General features: G+C 39.1%; 1 protein-coding gene across 1 annotated transcript in view; it reads right to left on the minus strand.

Annotated features, from left to right (window-relative positions):
• Positions 1-25408, minus strand: part of LOC124607012 (solute carrier family 22 member 7-like) — a 121283-nt gene that overhangs the window by 11702 nt on the left and 84173 nt on the right. Inside the window, exons 5-6 of the mRNA XM_047139166.1 lie at positions 23823-23991; positions 13537-13758 (exon numbers count right to left, since the gene is read on the minus strand). Of these exons, the coding sequence (XP_046995122.1) occupies positions 13537-13758; positions 23823-23991 (391 nt within the window). The remainder of the gene's footprint in view (positions 1-13536; positions 13759-23822; positions 23992-25408) is intronic.

A 25408-nucleotide genomic window follows, 5' to 3' on the forward strand; every position in this document is an offset into this window, starting at 1 on the left:
TTTCGCCTTCAAATTTCGCCTTCGCCTTCAACTCTTGCCTTCGCCTTACATCCGTAAAATATCACATTTCTTTAAAATTGTCTAAGCTTCTAGTTACAAACCACTGTCGTCCATGCGACTCGCATATGGTAAATCTATACCCTTCCTGGAGCTTTCCACAATAGCCCGAATCGGCAAAAAACGATAGAGTTTTTTGGATTTTTTAACTTTCATTTACCCTCACACATGCTCCCCACATTCCACTCGAGCCATCCTGTACAAATGTAAGTATGGCAGGTCCAGAAACAGGATCTGGAACGATTTCGATGACAATGGGCAATCAAATACAAAAATAAGGACGTCCCTAAGGAATATATCAGAGAAAAAGTTGTAAACCTAGAAGTGAAAGAGACGATACCAATTTACAGTCGGGAGGGTAGGGAGGGGGGAGTAAGATAAGAAAGAGGTCCAGTAAAAATTGAAGGGGTAATCGACAATATGATAGGATGAGTCAATTAATGAATATGATGAAAAACTAGAAGGACGACAAGAGGGCAATGAAAAAGGTGAAGTGTACAGAGATTTGGCAAGGAATTTCCTTAGTTGGGGTAAATTTTGACAGTAAGTAAAAGATTTGCAAGGTGTGGAGCTATCGAATAAAGAATTGAATGCTGTATAGGCAAACTGGACACTGAATACGAACAGAAAATCCAAATAAAAAGAGTTTGAAATAAATTCAAGCAGTTCAATTAGGTTCAGGTGGAAAGTTAGATAAGATTTTGGGAGGAGGCAATAATAAAGAGATGCGAACCATCTGAAGGCAAAAGTGGGTGGGGAAGTTATTAAAATTTGTGGTAGAGTTACAGATCAAAAGTTGATTAACAATGTTCAGGTACAACAAAAAAGTGACATTTCGGTAAAGATTAAGAAGGTGAGACAAGAACAAAGAATGCACGAAGAGGGCGGTACATTCATTGTGATATCATGATGCAGTAATCGGTCTTCTACCAATAAAATGTTTGATCATCTAGGTGAAATGCATCAGGTAATTTTCATTGACATAGGGATAACGTCTTCGATTGGTAATCAAAACATCATTGGTCCCAGGTTCGAATCCCGCCACTGCTTAAATTTAGATTAATAATGAACATTTTGAGACGAACACTTCTGGCATAAAAAGTCATCCTTATTCTGCCAACGGCCTTGTCCAGAAGGATAGAGAAGATGGCAGAGGTTCACGGCACTCTTTTGTCCTTGGGGTGGGAAACTGCCCCTAAAGGAGGAAGAATCAGTAATGATCAACGGCATGAGGATGAAGAAGGCAATGGAAACCACTGAATTAAAAACAAGTAACGTGCATCCACAGGACTATAACTGAGAAAGGGTCATGTTGATCTCTCAATTGGCAAAAGATTCCGGATTAGTCTCCCACTCTGATCTCCGGGACGGGACTGCCAAGCGAGAGGTGACGATGAGGAAAAAACTGAATAAACAATGAAAGGATAACATTCCACGAGTCGGGGCGTGGAATGCCAGAAGCTTAAATGTGGTAGGGAAGGTTGAAAATCTGAAAAGGGACATGCAAAAGCACAATCTAGATATAGTAAGGTTTAGTAAAGTGAAATGGGAAGAAGACAAGGATTTCTGCTCAGATGAGTATAGGATAATACCAACAGCAGCAGAAAATGGGTAACAGGCGTAGAATTCCTTACGAATAGGATGGTAGGGCAGAAAGTGTGTTATTGTGAACAGTTCACTGATAGGGTTGTTCTTATCAGAATAGACAGCAAGCCAACACCGACAACGAAGGTTCAGCTACACATGCCGACGTCACAAGCTGATGATGAAGAGATAGAAGGAGTATATGAGGATACTGAAAGGGTAATACAGTACATAAAGGAAGATGAAAGTTTAATAGTCATGGTCGACTAGAATGCAGTTGTAGGGGAGGGAATGGAAGAAAGGGTTACTGGAAAATATGGGTTTGGGACGAGGAATGAGAGAGGAGAAAGACTAATTGAGTTCTGTCATAAATTTCAGCTAGTAATAGAGAATCCTCTGTTCAAGAACCACAAGAAGAGGAGGTATACTAGGGAAAGGCCGGGTGATAAAGGAAGATTTCAGTTAGATTACGTAATGGTCAGACAGAGATTCCGAATTCAGGTAGTGGATGGTACGGCGTACCCAGGAGCAGATATAGACTCAGATTACAATGTAGTAGTGATGAAGAGTAGGCTGTAGTTTAAGAGCTTGGTAAGAAAGAATCAATCTACGTAGAAGTGGGATATGGAAGTACTAAGAAATGACGAGGCACGCTTGAAGTTCTCTAAGGCTATCGATATAGCAATAAAGAATAGCTCAGTAGGCAGCACAGTTGAAGAGGAATGGAAATCTCTAGAAACGACAGTCGCAGAAGTTGGAAAGGAAACCATAGGTACGTAGAACGTATCTGCGAAGAAACCTAAGAGATACTGCAGTTGATCGATGAAAGAAGGAAGTACAAAAATGTTCAGGGAAATTCAGGAATACAGAAATACAAGTCACTGAGGAGTGAAACAAAATAGGAAGCTCAAGAAACCTAAGACGAAATGGCTGCTTGAAAAATGTCAAGAAGGCGAAAAAGAAATGACTACCGGAAGGACTGACTCAGCGTGAAAGTCAAAATAACCTTCCGTGAAATTAAAAGCAATGGTGGAGAGATTGCGAGTGCAACGGGAATTCCACTGTTACATGTAGTGGAGAAGGCGGGTAGGTGGAAAGAGTATACTGAAAGCCTCTATGAGGGGGACGACTTGTCTAACAAGACAGAAGAAAAAAAGGAGTCGATTTAGAAGAGATAGAGGACGCAGTATTAGAATCAGAATTTAAGTCAGCTTCGGATGGCTTAAGATCAAATAAGGTAGAAGGGATAGATAACATCCCATCAGAATTTCTAAAATCATAGTGTGAAGTGGCAACAAAACGACTTTTCACGTTGGTGTGTAGAATGTATGGGTCTGACGACATACCATTAGACTTTCGGAAAAATATCATCCAAACAGTTCCGAAGACTGCAAGAGCTGACAAGTGCGAGAACGATCGCATAATCAATTTAACAGCTCATGCATCCAAATTGCTGACAAGAATTACATACAGAGGAATGGAAAAGAAAATTGAAGATGTGTTGGATGACGATCAGTTTGGCTTTATTAAATGCAAAGGCAGCTGAGAGGCAGTCCTGACGTTGTGGTTGATAATGGAAGCAAGGCTGAAGAAAAATCGAGGCACGTTCGTAGGATTTGTCGACCTGGAAAAAGCTTTCGACAATGTAGAATGGTGCAAGATGTTCGAAATTCTGAGAAAAATATGGGTAAGCTTTATGAAGACACGTATAGTATATAATATTTACAAGAGCCAAGACGGAATAATAAGAGTAGACGAGCAAGAACGAAGTGCTAGAATTAAAAAGGGTGTAAAGGAGGGATGTAGTCTTTCGCCTCTACTGTTCAATCCATATACCGAAGAAGCGATGATGGAAATAAAAGAGAGGTTCAGGAGTGGAGTTAAAATTCATGGTGAAAAGATATCATTGATACTATTCGGTGATGACATTACTATCCTGAGTGAAATTGAAGAACAATTACATAAACTGTTGAATGCAATGTGTACAGATTATGGATTGAGATTATATCGAAGGAAGACGAAAGTAATGAGAAGTAGCTGAAATGAGACCAGAGAGAAACTTAACATCAGGATTGATGGCCACGAAGTAGATGAAATTAAGGAATTCTGCTACATGAGATTTACTGTTTGGGCAGCGAAATAACTGATGATGGGCGAAGCAGAGAGCATATAAAATGCAGACTACCAATGGTCAGAAAAGCGTTTCTAAAGAAGATAAGTTTATTAACATCGGATATGGATTTAAGTGTCACGAAGTCTTTTCTGAAAGTATTTGTATGTTGGGCAGCCATGTGTGAAAGTGAAACATGAACCATGGACAGTTTACACAACAAGAGAATACAAGCTTTTGAAATGCGGCGCTGAAGATTAGATGGGTGGCTCACATAACTAATGCGGAATAGAACTGGGGAGAAAAGAAATTTCAGTCACATGACTAGAAGAGGCAATCGGTTGATAGAACACATTCCGTGACGTCAAGGGATCACCACTTAATGCCGGAGGGATGTGGGGAGGGGGTGGGGGTAAAATTAGTAGAAGGAGCCCTATACATGAATACAATAAGAAGATTCAAAAGGATGTAGTTTGTAGTAGTTATTCGAGAATGAAGAGGTAGTGTATAGTAGCATGGAGAGTCTTCGGACTGAAGACCACAACAACAACTGGCAAAGACAGAATGTTGTGCAAGCAAAGGTACACTACAGGTCAGAATTAACTGCCATTTCACTGCTTCTGCTCAAGTACCAATGATTATATAGTATCAAGGTAAGCCATACTTCTGTATCACATAGTTGTTTATTAAGGATTTTAATCACATTATATTTTTTAATTGTTGAATAAAAGCCTGCGTTTGGGATAATTAGTCACCATGGTCGAGTGGCAGTGGCAGTCACCCTTCACACGCACCATCATTGCCTCAGTTGTACGCATTTTTAAACAATTTTGTTTTGATTCTTTTTGTTAGAAAACATACGAGGAAGACTGAGAAAGCTAAATGGTAAGTAGAAGATTTGAAAAAAGACAGAATACGTTGCTGTTGAAAGTTAGATTAGAAAAGCTCCGGAAACTTGTAAAGGCTTTTAGGACGGTATGTAACGTTCCCTGGCAACATTCACACTATTAATAAACTAAAATTTAATTGTACTATATACGCCGCTATGAAGCAATTTGTATATACTGTAATTATTTAACAAAAAAATATTATTTAATTTTGTGTAAAGGACATTCGTTATTATTGTAATATTTTCAATAGTAATATTCTCGATGTATTTATGATTGTAATATTTCTATACTCATAATGTAATTGCGAAATGTGTAAATATCTGCGATAACAAAAATGTAAAAGTCAGCCACAGAGGAAAATAATGTTGTAAGATTACAAAGATGGTCAGCAGTAGTACAAAAAGCACCACGTAGTGTGTATTCTTTGTCGTCTTTCTGGAGAGCAGAGAATGAGAGGAACCTGTGACGTAGCATTTTATGAACGGGTAGACTTCTTCTGTCTGTATCTAGATTTAGCCGCCATTAGAGGAGAAATTACAAACTAATGTAAGTTGAATTATTGTTGTGGTCTAAATATATTATAATTTTATCAAAAGTGTGTATTACTAATGTAAATTAGCTTGCCCATGTCATCTATAATATTTCTTTAAAGAATTTTCAGCATTTTTTAGCAATAATCGCTGGTGTTGCTGGGCTGTGCCGCGACCGAACGATTTGCAGTGGCGGCACATTTAAAAAATTGTTCCGCTAAGAAAAAATTAACCAACCCCGAAAATCGGGAGTAGATAAGTATTAGCACTGAATTAAGAAAATGTTTTTCCTTTTACAGCGATCCTGAGACTGACGGAATTATTTACTAGTTTCAGATTTGTGCATTCATAGGCGGATAGTTAACGCTGAAGTTTAACGATTTGTTGGTTCTTTCAAATAACTTAAATGTATAGTGAAGTGTGTGTTTCATCAATTATAATTAAACTTCGGCTTGGCAATGTTTAACCATTTTCTGCTAATAGAGACAGTCTTGTGTTCCATAGCTAACGCCGGGAAGGAATTCAGTAAATATTTAAAAAAAAAAAACCACTGCATTTAGAAAATGTGTGCCAAGGCCGAATTATGTAAAGCATTTAATTCTCAACTAAAAATTCTTAATCAGTTAATATGAATTTATCAGCATGAGAGGGTTGACTAAGTTCACGTAATTTTAAATGTAGTTAATTCTGTCTAAATGAATTTTTGTTACCACACATAAATAAGAGGTTCTACAACAAAGTTCGTACGTACAGAAAGAAAGAAAGATAAAATAACAAAAAGCAAATTTTTTTAATAAAAGGTAACTAATTATTTTTAAAATTTTTTTTTTAATTTCATTAAATTGGCGCCCAACGTGGGGCCCGAATATGCAGTGGCCACAAAATACCCATGAGATAACTAGGGAATTATTGTAGTCGAACTTTGTTGGAGAACAATTAATAATTTTTTTTCATGTATTGTATGTATTGCCTAACCAATATTGTGTGGTAATACCTGTATATGATTTTTTGCATGAGAACACTATATACCCAGAAACAAGCTGAGGAAGAGATCTCATTATATCGAAAAATTAATTACCTACCACAATACCAGGGGGCAGCTGCACCCAAGATAGATCACCAAAAGGTAAAGCTACAGTGTAGTTGTCCTGTGGGTGGTAAAGTAGCCTCAATGCAGTGTTCTCGGATCATTAGTGGTGTGCTTGTTGTTAGTGTTCTTTTTTTTTTTAAAAAAAAACAGGACATTTGAGTAGTTAGTCATTGTAGTATATAATAAGTGTGTTTCAACAAATGACCATTTCTTGTGTGATTATGTCAGTGAAACCTGAGTGTTAGGATATTTAGTTCAGATTTTGTTTCTTTTGTTGACTATGGTTAGATTGCGTAGCCAGAAAGATATAAACATGGATAATGAACAGCAGTTAGCGAGCAGTGATGCCGAGTTAGAAAGTGAGGCACAAAGTAATGTTAGTGGCGCAGTTCAGGAAGTACAATGTGAGAATCTGGGGGCAGAAGGGCAAGAAATGTTGCCACTGCCAGCCAGTGATTCAGTTGAAGGTAGAAATACTGTGCCACCCACAAGCACTAGACACGGACCAGAGAGTGGTGAGGTGTCATAAGTGCAATCATTAAGGGTTATGTTCGAGCGCATGCTCAGTTTCCAAGCTGAATTTGCACGTATGCAAGCAGAACGCGATAGAGAACCTGATGCTAAACAAGCAGAGCGTGATCGACGCCAGCATGAGAGTGATTTGCAGTTAATGCAATCTTTGGAAGCTATGCAAAGTGAGACTGTTAGTTTGAGACAAAACTATGAAACCATACCTAAAGCGGTACAACAACTGAGCGAAAGAGTAGATAATATCCAAGTGGCTAACGCCAGTATCGTGGGTGAAATCAGTGTACTGGCTAACAAGATGGAACAATTAGAAATTGACACAAGTCAAGTAATTGAGCAGAAAATGTCCGAACAAGTGCACAAAATTGAAAACGAATTTATAAAAAAAATAGACGAGAAGGTGCACGCCGCGATTGAGGCCAAAGATTTGGGCTCCAATGCGGAAGTGCAGGACCTAAAAAAGGTGGTGCACACTGACATTCCGCTGTGGCAGCGGAATGTCAACCGTCGTCTTGCGGAGCTGGAAAACAGCTTGCTGCACGGCGACGCACAGGCGTGTGTCACGCCAGCCAGGTCCGACAATGATAGGCATATAAATACAGCAGTGAAAAATTGGGACTTCGAGACAGAACAGGCAACCAATGTTAGCGATATAAACAAATGTCACTCCAAAATAGTGATTGAAGAAAGCCTGATTAGAAACCGACAGTTTCAGATCTTTACAACGGAGAAGAAATCTGTTCACCCTGTAGTATTTATCAAGGGATTTAGAAACATTTTGCCTAGCGTTTGGAGTCATACACAGAAAATACAGTTCGTTATGTCTTCATACAAGGAGATGTTGCATTATGGGCAACCGAAGCAGCTGACAGTTGCGACACATATGAGCAATTTGAAAAGGCATTCTTGGCCAAATATTGGTCAACATGTATTCAGGAGAGATTACGGAAGGAGGTATATAATCCAGAGCCGTATTCTACACGATTAGGCAATTTGCGAAAATATTTTGAGAAGTACATTAATAAGACCCGTTACTGGGACGAGCAGATTTCATCCCGGGATTTGATCAGACTTTTGAAATCACACTTGCCGATACACGTAAAGGAGAAACTTATACACGTACTGGAGAACGACATGGAACATTTCTTGTCTGTTCTGGACTCAATTGACCTGATTCAGGAGGATGTTAAGGCAGCCTCTGAACAGGCTGGAAGTAACGGAAACGGTTACAGAAATTGTCGAAATAACACGCCTGCACCAAATAATGGAAACGGCGGAGGTAACAAAAAGAGACAAGATTAATCATGAACCAACTGGGATGGCTGGGCTCCGGCACAGTTTTGCCCAGGTTTCCTGTCTGCCTTCGCCCAAATGGGGGAGCCATGAACATATATAACCCTGAGACTAATTAAAAGAGCCATTCCAAAATTAAAAAAAAAAAAAATACAGAATTGTAAAGAACGTTACTGGCACCATTGTGTCAAAGTATAGAAACTCTTTGCCAAATGCTGCCAGGGGGCAATGTAACGTTCCCTGGCAACATTCACACTATTAATAAACTAAAATTTAATTGTACTATATACGCCGCTATGAAGCAATTTGTATATACTGTAATTATTTAACAAAAAAATATTATTTAATTTTATGTAAAGGACATTCGTTATTATTGTAATATTTTCAGTAGTAATATTCTCGATTTATTTATGATTGTAATATTTCAATACTCATAATGTAATTGCGAAATGTGTAAATATCTGCGATAACAAATATGTAAAAGTCAGCCACAGAGGAAAATAATGTTGTAAGATTACAAAGATGGTCAGCAGTAGTACAAAAAGCACCACGTAGTGTGTATTCTTTGTCGTCTTTCTGGAGAGCAGAGAATGAGAGGAACCTGTGACGTAGCATTTTATGAACGGGTAGACTTCTTCTGTCTGTATCTAGATTTAGCCGCCATTAGAGGAGAAATTACAAACTAATGTAAGTTGAATTATTGTTGTGGTCTAAATATATTATAATTTTATCAAAAGTGTGTATTACTAATGTAAATTAGCTTGCCCATGTCATCTATAATATTTCTTTAAAGAATTTTCAGCATTTTTTAGCAATAATCGCTGGTGTTGCTGGGCTGTGCCGCGACCGAACGATTTGCAGCGGCGGCACATTTAAAAAATTGTTCCGCTAAGAAAAAATTAACCAAACCCGAAAATCGGGAGTAGATAAATATTAGCAGTGAATTAAGAAAATGTTTTTTCTTTTATAGCGATCCTGAGACTGACGGAATTATTTACTAGTTTCACATTTGTGCTTACATAGGCGGATAGTTAACGCTGAAGTTTAACGATTTGTTGGTTCTTTCAAATAACTTAAATGTATAGTGAAGTGTGTGTTTTATCAATTATAATTAAACTTCGGCTTGGCAATGTTTAACCATTTTCTGCTAATAGAGACAGTCTTGTGTTCCATAGCTAACGCCGGGAAGGAATTCAGTAAATATTTAAAAAAAAAACCACTGCATTTAGAAAATGTGTGCCAAGATCGAATTATGTAAAGCATTTAATTCTCAACTAAAAATTCTTAATCAGTTAATATGAATTTATCAGCATGAGAGGGTTGACTAAGTTCACGTAATTTTAAATGTAGTTAATTCTGTCTAAATGAATTTTTGTTACCACACGTAAATTAGAGGTTCTACAACAAAGTTCGTACGTACAGAAAGAAAGAATAAAATAACAAAAAGCAAATTTTTTTAAAAAAAGGTGACTATTTATTTTTTAAATTTTTTTTAAAATTTCATTAAAGTTAGAAACAAGGTTAAAGAGTGGAACGCATTCGCACCCAAGCTCCTGCATACGAAGAAGTTCTAAGTATCATGTTAAAACATCTGAATCCGGAGTGTGTTTGAAAAAGCGACTCAAGGAGCGTGGACTTCAACTTGCCACCAGTACTGTAATTGACAAATGTGGATTCCAGCCACAAAGACACACAAATTACAACCTGCTTCCCGACATAATTACATGTATAGTATCTTGTTCTTCCAACTACGGAGAAATGAATTATATTATTAATCTTGACGACGATCTCAAATTTAAAAATCGTAGGTATACTTTCAAATTGCGTCATCAATTAAGTTATGAACATCTGTGACATTTACTCGAAAACTCAAATAGTTTGGATATTTCACATTTTCAACCAAGAAGGACTTAATATCGCTTGATGAAGTGTACTGTTTTCCATTTGTCTTTTTTATAACCTTGCTTGAGATGAGCGAGATTATCTCAAGGCATACTTTCCTATGGGTCACCATTATGGCGTAGACAGCTTTTATCTATGACAAACATGCAGCAGAGTTCCCAAAAAGTTAAATAGAGACAATGCTAATGTAATAATTCTTTTCAAACAATATGAAGATAGTTTGAGGTATGTATTTCCGTAGCATGTTAACCCTATTAGAACTTACAACGCGTTCGTCGAACTGTGTAGATGTGCATGAAGTGAGGTATAAGTAAAGATGACAATTTACGTAAATAGAATTATTGTATTAATTTTGATAACTGTGCTTGTATTTAATAGAGTAATGGAAGAGAAAAGAATGAAACTGTGGCCTGTATGTTAATTTATGCTTCATATCATTCAGATACTTTTTAAAATGGCGCCAATTTATGTAAAATTCATATCATTCAGACATATTTGAACATGGCGTAAATTTACGCAAAATTCAGATCCTTTGGATGCCTTTGAAATGGTGCAAGAAACTTCAGATAATTCAGCTACGTTTCAAAATGACGGCTACAGGCTAACTGTTCGGTTTATCATAATGACTGCTATGTTTTCTTGTTTCATTTTAATGATTGGTAAAATACTGGAATTTGATTTGTTTGTGTGTGTGTGTGTGTATGTGAATGTGTCTGTGTGTGTGTGCGTGTGTGTGCGTGTGTGTTTGTGTGTGCACATGTGTGCTTGTGTACTTTTTTATAAACAGTGACACACATGGTCTGGATACTTTCGAACGTGTTTAAAAACAAAAATTCAGATCATTTGGATACATTTGAACATTTTTGATTGCAGCATCAGTGGGCCTGCAAAGCATAACTGGGCTAGAGTCGCCTTTGCATTCTTTTTTTTTTTAATTTTTCCAATATCGTCATTCTGAATTTCTTTTAAATTTTCCACGACTTCCATCTTGTATTTTTAAATTTTCCCACCACTGCGCTTGGTGTTTGGCGACTGTAGTGCTATCGCCACGTTGCTTTTTTTTAATTTCTCACCATTTGAATCTTGCATTGTTGAATTTTCCGCCACTGCTAGGTTTGTGTTGTTCGATAACTGTAATGCCGACTAGGTACCGACACTTGAACTATGACCTAGAAGCCCTGCATTTATCCTTTTGCCGAACGTGGAGGCTGTTATAATACGATCCGTTATCAGGGCAACCATACAGTCATTTACGACCCTAGTGCAGCCGGAAGAGCTAAGCGCCTGCTGGCTACGTATTACAAGCGTCAATAGCTAGTGCTTTGACCTGGCAGTTGTTATGGATTCAGACCAACCGTTACTGTAACGAAGTCTGATAGTCGAAGATCTGCAGGAGAAGGCAGTTTCACGACAATTTGCTCTTGGTGCATTATAGATCGTGATTTAAATATCCCAAGCCTTGATGGAGCTATGTATATGCGATCAGCGTTCAATTAACAAGGGCCGAATTTTTGTAATTCTTTTGGGTGATTATGATTTAATATTAATTTTGAACGCATGTGAAGTTTCTAGCAGTTCTGACAGATGGCAAAGTGATCATTCCAGATGCCGTCTACTCAAGGTATTCTTTACAGTCAAAGTGCTGCAGTTGAATTCTTGGTTGTGGAAAAGGAAACCGTGGTGGAATCCATAAACATTTCGGTACAGTGTACGGTAATGGTGTAATTGTTAGTAATACTGTTGGAGATGGTAAAGGAAAGTGCAGTATTCCAGTTACGTGATCGGTCAAATCCGGGAAGTCTTGTCACAGCCACTGTTTCGTAATGCTGAATGGCGCGGAAGGCGTTGCTTGCGCAGACCAGTGTTTCAGAACTGGACAGTTTGGTCGATAGCTACTGGTGAGCAATGGAAGTGGGTGTGGAATGTTGAGACTCTTCGTTATTCAAAAGTGTGCTCAGGCTGGGTTCTACAAATGCTCGCAACAGACCACAAGATTGAACGGAAAGCCATTTCATATCAACTGTTGGAGTAATTGGATGCCAAAGGAGAGGTCTTTCTATAACGAATCAGTGCAGGTGACGAAACCTGGGTGCATCCCCTTGAGCTGGAAACTAAAAGGCAGTAGCTGGTGTGGCAATCACCAAAAAAGAAGAAATTAAAGGCAGTTCACTCTGTTGGCAAAGTCATGATGACAATCATTTGTGACAGTGACACTGTTTTTCTCGTGAATATACTGCCAGAAAGGTCAAGCATTAATCGCAGCCATCTCTGATGACTATGGATAAATCCAAATCCGTTGCCGAAGTGCTCGGGCAGAAGGAAGCCAAAATAAATCACCAAATTGCTTCATCCTTCATACAGTCCAGATCTGGCGCCATTGTACTTCGATATGTTTGAACCACTCCAGGATTCTCTTTGTGGGACACGCTTTGACGACGATGAGAGCGCAATTGATGGAGTGGAAACATGGCTTCGAACACAGGACCAGAACTCTTACCAACAGGAAATACATGGTCTTATAGAACTCCGACATAAGATCACAGAACATAATGGAAAGTGTGCAGATCAATAGTTCGTGTTGTAAGTAGGCTGTTTAGGTTTTTATGTTCGTAACGCCACTTAGCGCTCTATATGAAAATCACTGACTGTGCTGTGTGCAGTCTGTGGCTGGTTGGTATTGCTGGAATATTCGCTATTGTAGTGTTGCGCAATTGGATGTGAACAGCGCGTAGCGTTGCGCAGTTGGAGGTGAGCCGCCAGCAGTGGTGGATGTGCGGAGAGAGATGACAGAGTTTTGAGAGCGGACGATCAGGATGTGTGTCCGTCAGAAAAAGGAAATTTGTGAGACTGGATGTCATGAACTGATATATATATATATATATATATATACATATATATATTACGGCTTTTGAACACTATTAAGGTAAATAAATTGTTTTTTCTCTATCAAAATTTTTCATTTGCTAACTATACCTATCGGTAGTTAGTGCCTTCAGTACTTAGAATCATTTATTTAGCTGGCAGTATTGGTGCACGCAGTATTGCAGTAGTTTGAGTAACGAAGATTTTTGTGAGGTAAGTGATTCATGAAGGGCATAGGTTATTGTTAGTTAGGGCCATTTTTTTGTAGGGATTATTGAAAATCAACTTTGTGTTGCACTAAAATAAATAAAAATATTGTGTGTCAGTTTACTCTAGATCAGAATAAGTACAGAGAGAAACGTCTGACTACGTTCAGTTTTGCTCAGCTGTTTGAAAATCAAATAACGTAGAGGTTTACCAGCACAGTCATTTCTTAATTTTTCTAAGGGCATGTTTCAATGTAAATAAAATGTTGACTGATATTGCAACTAAATGCTAACTCTTAAGAATGGATATATTCTGGGGATAAGTGGTGAAGCATCATTTATTGAGCAACCATTTTAATTACTTTATCAACAGGAACTATTTAATTATCTAACGAAGAATGAGAGTCTATATTTTAGGCGTATTGTAAGCTAATGATACTTAACACAGTACAAGCTAACAAATGTAAAATTTTGCTCCACTCACCTGCTCAGCACAAGTAAAACAGTATTTTTGAGGAGAGTCTTGTTGCTTATGATGGTTTTAATGCCCATGTTCTTTGATATTTGCTGAGAAAGAAATTCAATTTTCTTCTTGATGTCAGGGGACAAAGCTTTTCCGTTTGTGCGCGCTATACGTTCCACGACCTCGAAAGCCTCTTTCGTGCGCCCTATATTTATCAGCCATCGCGGTGACTCAGGCAGATACCTTCAAAATAAGTAGCACAAAGTTATCATAAGTTTCAAAAATTTCTATTTGTTACACTTTAGTAATCTGTGGGCGAAACCATCACGAGAAGTTCAAGTTACTTTAGATCCTATATTAACAAGTAAATAAATTAATTCAGTACTAAATATGCCATTGTTATCCTACAAGAAAGTATTTAATTTTGAGAGGGAAGCTTACCGGACACTGTTGTCACATTCGAGGCGCCGTTGAATGAAATAATTGTAAACACTTCGCTCCTCCTTCTCACGATGCTCTACAGCTCGTACGAATTTTGAGAGATATCTGTGACGAATAGCCGACGCTAGCGTAATAAAACTCAAATTCTACGTACTGTGTAAACTGTGTCCTATTTTAATCAGTACTAGCTGTGCCCATCAGGCTTTGCAATGCCTCTTTTTCTTTCTAGGTAGTTGCATATTTAGCGCCCCTCCCCCCCCCCCCCCTCCACCACTACCCCACACCCTAGGGATTGAACGTCATGGTGACAATCACCACTAGATCTGGCAAACCCGAAAACTAAGGATTTTATGTTAATATTGGTCGTTATCGAATATTTTTACGTGTCACTTCTACTCAGTGCCATCCGCATTGCTAGGGGTTGTTTGGATGTATTGCCCCCACAATTCTTTTTATAAAAATTGTCACTTAGACACACAGTAGATTTGATTGAAGTTATTCCGGACGTTCCTCAATTAAGCTGCTACGTCTCTACCTTTCATCCTCACTCCTGCGGGCAGCAAGTGGTTGTTACTGCCACACTAACCTTCACCGGCGTTCGTGCAACGACTCACCGAAGATTCATCACAATGGGGTGAGTAATACAGGAACGCATAGAAGATGAACAAACTGTTATTCATTCTGACGTGAAAACGTCTATACGCTCGTTACAGTGAGATTAGATCAGACTTGCTTGTGTGAAAAAATACTGTTTAGATTTGATTCTCTAATAACTATGAGTAATAATGCGTAAAGAATGAGTGAGCCCCCAACAGACAGATAGTGTTTGTATGCGTTTGTCGCGCAGTATTTGTCCTGCGTGTGATGTTACCGTGTCATTGTAGGTGCATGCGCGTCATTGTTAAGAACTAGCTTTCTGTAGAGTTATAAACCGTTGTAGAGTGGGAAAATATTCAAGCAAAATAGTAATTCTGATGTTACTATGAACAACTTGTGGAACACTATTAGCACACAGACAGAGGCAACAAAAATATGCCCCTTTATATAAGAGAAGATCGGTATTAAATAGAAAATTACAAAATAATGAAAAATGTCGTCTCATATGACTTGTAATTATGGTTGTAATTGTAGAAAGCACAAGTCAGAAGAAATCTTGCGTCGAAAGAAATCCAAAAAGCCTAAGAAGTCCAGTTCTGAGTTAATGCAATAGCTAAGGCAGTGTCAAGAAGGATACAACGAAACGGCGCAAAACTACGACATAGTTCGCCCATGGGGCACACAGTGGTCTGTGACTGTCTGAACCTCTACAGATCATCTATAGGCGTCATTGGAAGGCAATACAGAAAACAGTAATAATTTACAGGTAGATGTGAACGTGACAATCCCATCACGACCACGAAATATCGTAGTGTTGTCAACTGAAGTTATATGCGATTACCTTTTGATTTTTCTATTTTGTAAGCTTTATACTGCTATGTGTAGCCATTGTTTTAAAGAGATCATAAATAATTTCCATATTAATACGAAACGCTTGTTACGATTTCATCCCGACGTTTTCGCGAAAAAACTATGGCGCGAACCCGAACTGCACACAATTATTTTATTTACATATTAGCTGCAGTTCCTGTAGGTGGTACTGATTGGAGAAGTGGAATAACATAAGCGTTTAACAAGAAAAACAATAGAACACTAGTAATTAATGCCCTAGGGATACAAATCTTGAATGTTAGCAGAACATAATGTAGAATACCTCTTCCACTCCTACGGTAACGAGTCAAGTGTATAGCTTTGTCGTGCATCAAACTTTTCGGAGAGTGCTAGCGGGTTTCTGTTGTCTCGAGTTACAGAGAAAATGGAATAAAGGGGCCTGCAAATAGTCTATATCTGTTAAACAGCAAAAAATAAGCTAACGTGTTTAACGTGCTTATCTGACACAAGGGCCACTGCCAACATACTCATATGAAATATCAGAGGCCTGGTGTTTATCTCAGAGTATTCGCTCAATCTTATGATCATGAAATGTACGCCACGACGTCCCCTCCCGTTGTCAACTAATCTTAGAAGAATAAATTTTTTCCCCAGAAATCGAACCTGCTGTCTTTAGAGTAGCATTAATTAAATTAATGTGCTGAATAACGTATCTATCATAATGCAAACTTAAAGCTAAGATCTTAACGTTGAACTCAATAACCAAGCGGGGTGAGAATGACGGTTATGATAACCTGTGGGGATAACATCGAATTATGAGTAAAATGTCTCAGCTACCAACATGCAACTTGGAGAATACAAATCCGATTGTAAAGTTCAGGAAATTCAGGCCAACATTTAGTCAGTCAAAAACAGTTGCTGTCTCCTAAAATTTATGTCTCTACCATTGATCCACTGTATTTATTGCTTGGTTGGGGAGAATAACTACTTTCGTTAAGGAGGTAAAGCCATTGTTTGTGTAACTTATTAGTGGACTTCAAAATGTGGTGTGTATACTTTTATGACGGCTTGATATGTGCTGGAGACACTTTCAGTGGGATGTCTGAATATCTGTGAAGGAATGGCAGCCCATTCCCTTCAAAAGTGGCAATCGATGATGCTGCCCATGTTCGACGTTGGCGTCTGGAGCGAAGTCGATATTCTAACTTCTCCCAGAGGTGTTCCACTGAATTCAGGCCGGGACTCTGGGCTGGCCGCTCCATTTCTGGAATGTTATTATCTACACACTATTGCATGACAATGGTGCTTTATGAAAGGATGGATTGTCATGGTGATACAGTCATTGTAAGGACAGATCCTCTACTATGCGCAGTACGCAGTTATCGATTTGTTAAGCACAATAAGGGGGGCACACTATAAGCACCAAGAACAACACCAAAACGTAACACCGCGTGCTCCGTGCTTCACAGTAGGCACAACGCATGATGGTAGGTGATGCTCTCTAGGCATTTGCCAAATCAAAAGGCTTCCATCAGATTGCCGTAAGTAACAGCGTCATTCATCACTTCACGTCATTTGTTTTCAGCTATCTATTGGCCAGTGACATCGCCATTTGTACTACCTCAAGTGTCACTTAGCACTGACTGCTCGACCATTATGCAGGATTCTTTTTAACTCCCTACGCAGAGTCATGATGATAGCTGGACAGCCAGTAGCACTTTGGAACTCACTAGTGATTCGCTCCGCCAGTTTCATGCGATTTTCTACAACCACCCTCTCTGTCAGCAAATATGCTCTGCCTGGTATTGGTTTTGCGGTGGTTGTTCCTTCGATTTTCAGCTTCGCATTCACATCACCAATAGTCGACATGGACACTTTTGAAAGGTAGACAAATTCATGATGTACTTGATACATAACGTCCAATGACTAGTCGACATTCTAAATCACTGATCTGTCCTTACCGAACGACTCTGAGGTTGCTGCTTCTCTTCCGACAACAAAAGGCTCCCCGCCACCTTTTATAATGGCGGATCCGCCTGTGGTGACATCTACTGGTCAACCCAGCATTACATAGGAGGTGTTCGCATACTTCTGATGGGATAGCGTACTTGGAGCAATCGGTGAAATTGGGTAAAAACCACAGCAAAGGCTACTTTGCCCACTGCCGAGTAACACATCTCTTAGACAAAAATTAAGGTGTGGTGGCATCACGCCCACGGTTTATGTCTCAGGACATGCCTCGTAAAGACCCACTTTGAATGTGGAAGATGGTCATGGATGTCAGAAGTACGAGAGCTTCAGTTACTGACTGGAGCCGCTGATTCTCTTGAAAGTCGTGCTTACTGGCTGTGGTGTAAGACAACCTCGACATCAAGAAAATATTGCAACAGTATGCTGATAATAGAGTGAAGGAAGCAAACTGTCTTCTTAAGCATGACTGTTTTCGCAGCTCTTCTGAGACGAAACCGTACGTAATCTTGTTTGTGACGCCCAGAGACAGGGGGAGGGAGGATGAGACAGCGAGGGAGAAGTGGGAAGATGTATTACGACACATGGCTCTACCCTTCATTCGATCCTTGCGAAACCCTACATTTCAGCAAGATAATGCACGACCGCATGTTGCAGGTCCTATACGGGCCTTTCTGGATGCAGAAAATGTTCGACTGCTACCCTGGCTAGCACATTCTCCAGATCTCTCACCAAATGAAATCATCGGGTCAATGATGGCCGAGCAACTGGCTCGTCACAATACGCCAGTCACTACTCTGGATGAACAGTGCTATCGTGTTGAAGCTGCATGGGCAGCTGTACTTGTAACGACATCCAAGCTCTCTTTGACTCAATGCTCAGGCGTATCAAGGCCGTTGTTACGGTCAGAGGTGGTTGTTCTGGGTACTGATTTCTCAGGATCTATGCACCCAAATTGCGTGAAAATGTTATCACATGTCAGTTCTAGTATAATATATTTGTCCAATGAATACCCGTTTGTCATCTGCATTTCTTGTTCGTGTAGCAATTTTAATGGCCAGTAGTGTATTTGAGCGGAGCAGAGAAGAATGAAGAATCATTCCAGCGACGATAACTCGCGCAAATGCGGAAATCGTCGGATTTAAGTGACTTTTGGATGCCAGATTTTTGTGGTACAGTGCCCTCGAGGAAGCTGTTCACTTGCTACTGTCGTGAGCACCTATGGAAAGTGGTCGAAGAATGCTGAAACCAAGAGTAGGTGACAAGAAATTGGACGTTCATACCTCATCACAGAACGAACGGATCGGAGGCTTCCCCGCTCCACAAAATTCAGCATACAGTGCTGAATATGGTGTTCCGCAGCAGAATACGTGTTTCCATGCTGACCCAACAACATCGACGATTATGATTACAGTGGTCACGGAATAAAAGAGATTGTACCGCCGATCAATCGGCTCGTGCCAGCTGTTCGGATGAATCCCATTTATTGTTAAGCAAGGTCGATGGTCGTGTCCAGATACGCCCTCATCCAGTCGAACAACTGCTCGAAACATGCAGCGCGCCACGAACGCAGACTGGAGGGAGGAGGGTTATATTATGGGGGACATTCACTTGGGCTTCCATGAGATCTGCGTTAGTAATCGAAGGCACCATGACAGCTGTGGGCAACGTGAACATTACTACAGATCACCTGTAACCCCTTATGCTCGATGTCTTCCTGAGCAGCGATGGCGTCTTCCAGAGGAATAACTGTCCGTGCCACCAGGCCACAGTCATGCTGCAATGGTTTTAGGTGCATGATAGTGAACTCACGTTGATGTCTTGGGCATCAAATTCGGCTTATCTGAATCCACTGAAATCGAGATGGGACACTATCGGGCACCAGCTCCACACCCACAAACAAGTTGCCTTAAATTACGGGAAGTGGTTTGTCCATAGGGGGCTGATGCCACAATCCACTGGAAACCTATGGAGTACTTGTCGAATCCACCCACCCGCGCTGCATGTTGCGACCCAGAAGTGGATCAACACACTTTTCAATAGTTGGTCATAATGTTTTGGCGCATCAGTGTATACTTGTAGGTTATAAGAATGTAACAAGACACAGTAACCACATTAAAGTACAGCGGTGTATCATTAATGCACTACTGGCCATTAAAATTGCTACATCAAGAAGAAATGCAGATGGTAAACGGGTATTCATTCGACAAATATATTATACTAGAACTGTCATGTGATTACATTTTCACGCAATTTGGATGCATAGATCCTGAGAAATCAGTACCCAGAACAACCACCTCTGACCGTAACAACGGCCTTGATACGCCTGGGCATTGAGTCAAACAGAGCTTGGATGGCGTGTACAGGTACAGCTGCCCATGCGGCATCAACACGACACCACAGTTCATCAAGAGTAGTGACTGGCATATTGTGACGAACCAGTTGCTCGGCCACCATTGACCAGAATTTTTCAATTGGTGAGAGATCTGGAGAATGTGCTAGCCAGGGTAGCAGTCGAACATTTTCGGTATCCGGAAAGGCCAGTACAGGATCTGCAACATACGGTTGTGCATTTGCCTGTTGAAACGTAGACTTTCACAGGGATCGAATAAAGGGTAGAGCCAAGGGTCGTAACACATCTGAAATGTAACGTCCACTGTTCAAAGTGCCGTCAATGCGAACAAGAGGTGACCGAAACGTGTAACCAATGGCACCCCATACCATCACGCTGGGTGATACGCCAGTATGGCGATGACGAATACACGCTTCCAATGGGCGTTCACCGCAATGTTGCCAAACACGGATGCGACCATCATGGTGCTGTAAACAGAAGCTGGATTCATCCGAAAAAATGACGTTTTGCCATTCGTGCACCCAGGTCCGTCGTTGAGTAGACCATCGCAGGCGGTCCTGTCTGTGATGCAGCGTCAAGGGTAACCGCAGCCATGGTCTACGAGCTGATAGTCCATGCTGCTGCAAACGTCGTCGAACTGTTCGTGCAGATGGTTGTTGTCTTGCAAATGTCCCCATCTCTTGACTCAGGGAGCGAGACCTGGCTGCACGATCCGTTACAGCCATGTCGATAAGATGCCTGTCATCTCGACTGCTAGTGATACCAGGCCGTTGGGATCCAGCACGGCGTTCCGTATTACCCTCCTGAACCCACCGATTCCATATTCTGCTAACAGTAATTCTATCTCGACCAACGCGAGGAGCAATGTCGCGATACGATAAACCGCAATCGCGATAGGCTACCATCCGACCTTTATCAAAGTCGGAAACGTGATGGTACGCATTTCTTCACCTTACACGAGGCATCACAACAACCATCCATCTGGCAACGCCGGTCAACTGCTGTTTGTGTATGAGAAATCGGTTTTAAACTTTCCTCGTGTCAGCTCGTTGTAGGTGTCGCCACCGGCGCCAACCTTGTGTGAATGCCCTGAAAAGCTAATCATTTGCATGTCACATCATCTTCTTCCTGTCGGTTAAATTTCACGTCTGGAGCACGTCATCTTCGTGGTGCAGCAATTTTAATGGCCTTAAGTGTAATACAAACAGTTCTGATTAAACTGAGAGGACATAAATAGGGAATACATTTCTTTGACTATATAGTATTTTAATAAGGTTTGAAACATTATTTTAAAGAATAAAGTTATCGTAAAAATGATGCCTACCAACTTGAATGTACTTTGCGCAGTAAGGATGTTTTGTGGTTTTATGAAGATAAAAATAAATCTTAAATTTTGAAGCCCTCGTCATATTCCAAACAGTCACACAACACTTCTTCAGGAGGAGCACCTACTGTGGGAGTACTCACCAACAGTCTATTGTAGCATTCCAAATGGTTCTGCTGATGCCAGTTATCGCCAAACAATTTGCCGATAAGTCTATCCATTTCTTCAGTTTTCTCAGTCGACAGTGGATGAAAAGACTGCGTTTTCTGTAGACTGGAATCCCATAGTTTTCTTGAGTTCCAAACTCTTCTGTACTGATTGAAACATGTTTGTCTCGCTTTCACATCTGTAATATTCAGAGGCCTTGTCGTTTATCATATTCTCTACATTTACTGTCTATTCGTTCCATTTCAGAGATTTTTCTCTAATCTCTTGAAGTACTTTGCAAGCTAATGACACCATCCACTTTCTAGTCGATGTCTCACAACCTAACGTTATCCACTGTTCTGTACACACTAACATACTCTTCTTTGGAAACAATTGTGGGCGCCTTCCACAACTTTTCAGAGTGTTACCAAACACTCGGTCTGCTGGCAAATAGCTATGACCTCTCGCTGGATGCGTAATTACAATCTCTTCAGTTGCTGTTACTAGCAGTAGAAAATGAACAAAAGTGAAAAGTATGTGGTTATTTATTTTTTGCGCTGCACATCCATTACAAAATAATCTAATTTTCTTCTTATTCTTCAAATATAGAGAAGTCAACTGATGTAGCAGAGTCCTGGATATCTCTGTTGCACCTAGACCAGCTCGATATTCAGTCGATGCATAATATACATTTTATATTACCTTAACGTCAACAGATCAGAAATTATACAGACTTATTTGTCTCCTGTAGTATATCTCTTGAATAGAGGTGCTGGGAAGAGGCTGTACTTGTTGCACATCAGAACATAACATGACTGTATTTGGTGGTTGATTTTATCGAAGATCTCCATAAAACGCACTAGCACGCAATTTGTGCGCTTCTTTGTCCCATCATTGCTTGTTTTGGATTTACATCAGTGATTGTTTTGGATTTTCATTGCTTTTGATAAGGAAAAATAATTTTGCACAATGACTGTAAAGATCAGATGCTGATGTTTTAAAACCAAGCTTGAATTCAGATATAAAAATTGGGCGAAACATTGCGAAACAGACTTTGAGCGGAAGAACTGCATCCCTATTATGTATACCTTTTATGTACTGTGTATAGGTTGGTTATATTAAGTACGCAATCTATGTATATCCTATTTGCCTTTTGCCTATTGTAATGGTTTTATCGCGCAGACATAAAAAATTTATTTCAGAAATTCACTGGCTTTTCTAGTTTTTTTTGGCAAGGCAAATTTCAGACTGTACACATGTGGTTGTTCATTTATCGTCTGTCCAGGTGTCTGCTATTAATCGATCCAATGATATACTAGGAAGCAATAATATTATCTTGAGAAACTATGTAAGGGATTGGTACTAACTTATCCCTTACGAATGGACTATTTGAAGGCCTAAACCGCTTACATTGAAAAGTTTGTTTCCATATGTATAAGGAATGAAAAGTTTATGTCCGGAGCCTTTTCTGGATCTCTCTCTTTTTTCTCCTTCTCTCTTTGTTAAACCTAGGATTCTCTTTGTATACCTCTTCTGCATTGTATAACTAACTGTTTTTCACAAGAATCCATATTAATGAACTTCGCACAAAATACTGAGACCACAATGTGAATCTCATATGGCGAAGACCGTACTTCACCCATATTTTTTTATTTTGCTGACGAAGTCTGTTTCGAATGCGACCTCCTCGTTTGCACCAATTTTAGTGACCTCAGTAATCTGTGTGAGTCATAAGGTCTGATTTGGTGCATCCGTATTATATAATGCAAGATCAGAGTCTGGGACGTCAAATAGACTCAACGTCTGGGAAACCATAGGTGCACTACGCATCATTGTGAGATATTCTCGCAAAACCGCAGTTAATTAGTGACAAATGTGTGGATTTAATTTTAGCCTACAATGATTTATGTCATTACAATGAAGTAACAGTATAACTAGACACTTCTCTCTGACAGATGAGAGTACAAGCGAGTATTTATACCTCTATGGAACATAACCAAGGATACATAGCAGGTTATAGGTATATGTTGCTCTTTCTCAAAGAACACTATTTTCATGTAGAAACTGAAAAATACTTGACATTGTTTGCACTTTATCAGTAGTATAAAAACGTTAGGAGTCAACAGAATAACTATTATGCAAAGACAAATCCAGTTTATCTGAAATTCAGCCATACATTAATGTTATGTTTAAAAGACAATGGTGAGAATTACGCTTCATTTAATACCAGATTCTTAAAGTAAGTAATATTGACTCTATTCGTTTGAAGTCAAGCAAAATATAATGATGCCTCGAAAATTAACATAAATTTAGTTTGAAATGAGATGAGACTATTACGAGAGGTAAAAGTTTCTTCAGTCCCGGTGTCATTCATGTTCCAATGATAAAAAAATGAAATCAAAGAATACATTTTGGTTGTTGAGGGAATATTTGTATTTCTTACTGTACTTACAAATTATGGTAGTGTTTTAGAACTATATTCAAACTTCTGAAAAGAAAACAAATTTAAGTGGAAAATATTACTATTACAAAATAAATTTTCATTAGTAAATTACTGTGGAACTCTCAGTGAAATGATATAGCAAATGGCCTTTTTTGTTAATCAGTGTAAATCAATTCAGCAGTTTGTATGTTTGATATACTCACCTATGAAGCAGTACTGGAATGAAACAAGGAATAGACGCAACCAGAGTGAAGTATGTCCAATTTTTGAGAAACCAAGCCACTGATGCCATGGCAATCACACCAAGGCAGTAAGACACGTAGGACAAGAAATTTACAGACGAACGGTGACGGATACTGGCCAACTCGACTCCTGGAAACAATATAGAAGCAGAAAATTTTGAGTTTTTTGCATTTAATACGCTGCATGGCTAACTCTGCAACGGATTATGCAAAAAATATTCTTATACAAAATACAGGAGAGAAATAAAGTGAAAAAAAAGAACTGAAAACGAAGTTACCTTATTGTAGAATTACTTGAAATAATGTCACAGAAAGAATGTACTGAACTTTTTTTCGACTACTACATTTACTGTTAACTGAAAACTCAAGATATGATATTTTACATATTTGATAAAAGAATAATAGGATACACTAAGCATAATAAATTTTGTCTTGTTGGTTTTCGCAAGTTTGTTAAAATTATATGTTCCAAGTTACTGCCGCGCATTCTTTTGTTGGCGTTCTGACTGGTTTGAAGTGGTCACCAGAACTGACGTTTCTTTGCCAGTGCCGACGGCTCTGAGTAGCATGTGCACCCAGAGTCCTCAGTTTTTTGTTCGATACACTCCAGTATCGAATGAAACAACAAGTTTACTGTCATCGATCACTGTTTATTTACTACCAAATTTTGAATTTTATGATCAATACAGGATGTGCATGTTGTGTAACAATTTCAGAGTAATAACATGGTACTTTGTTTTGTAGACCTCTTTAATTAAAGACTGAGCGGTAACATGGAGCAAAGTAAAGAGATAAAATACCTCCATTGGTCATAGGTTCCATTCCTTGTAGTGATACATTACATACACCATCTAACTTTGTAAACAATGAAGGAGTGAAAATGGCTTCTAGAAACTAATAAGTACAAGAAACATAGTAAAACAAAAAAAAAAAAAAATAATTTGGAATGCAAAGAAAATATAGTAAAACTAAAATACAGTTTGGGAGCAACTCTCAAATCACCGTAAAGATTTTTTGATTGTGTGTATGAATACAAATGTAAATATCTCTAGTTGTCACAGATCCTTTTCCATCACGTTTACATACCTAAACACGCAGTATAGAGTTATCAGAGTGACACGTTAGAATATCAATAGTGGTAAAACTTGAGTATAAACAATAATTTAATTATTAGTATATAATGATAGTTTCTGTGCGTTTTTGTTTGGTTGTTTGTGAGTTTGCTGGTGCGTTTCTTTCTTTGTGTGATTGTTTGTGTTCTTGTTTGTATGTGTGTTTCTTTGTGTATTTGTATGTCTGCGTGTTGGTATTTTTGTTTGTTTAAATTTCGAAGTAGCACATTATGATACAAAATAATATGCTGATTGATAGAGTCTGAATAATGTATAAAGACATACATATACATTCAAGATGATAGGTGCCGTAAAATGTTGGTGTTTTGGTGGATCTGTTCAGTTCTGGTAGGTCAGCGTTTGTTCATTTAGAAGACGTCATGGAAACATGCAAATGATTAACTCATTTTCATTTTTTTATTACTCTTAGCCTTG

The sequence above is a fragment of the Schistocerca americana genome, chromosome 3, assembly GCF_021461395.2.
Source record: "Schistocerca americana isolate TAMUIC-IGC-003095 chromosome 3, iqSchAmer2.1, whole genome shotgun sequence".
Lineage (NCBI taxonomy): Eukaryota > Metazoa > Arthropoda > Insecta > Orthoptera > Acrididae > Schistocerca > Schistocerca americana.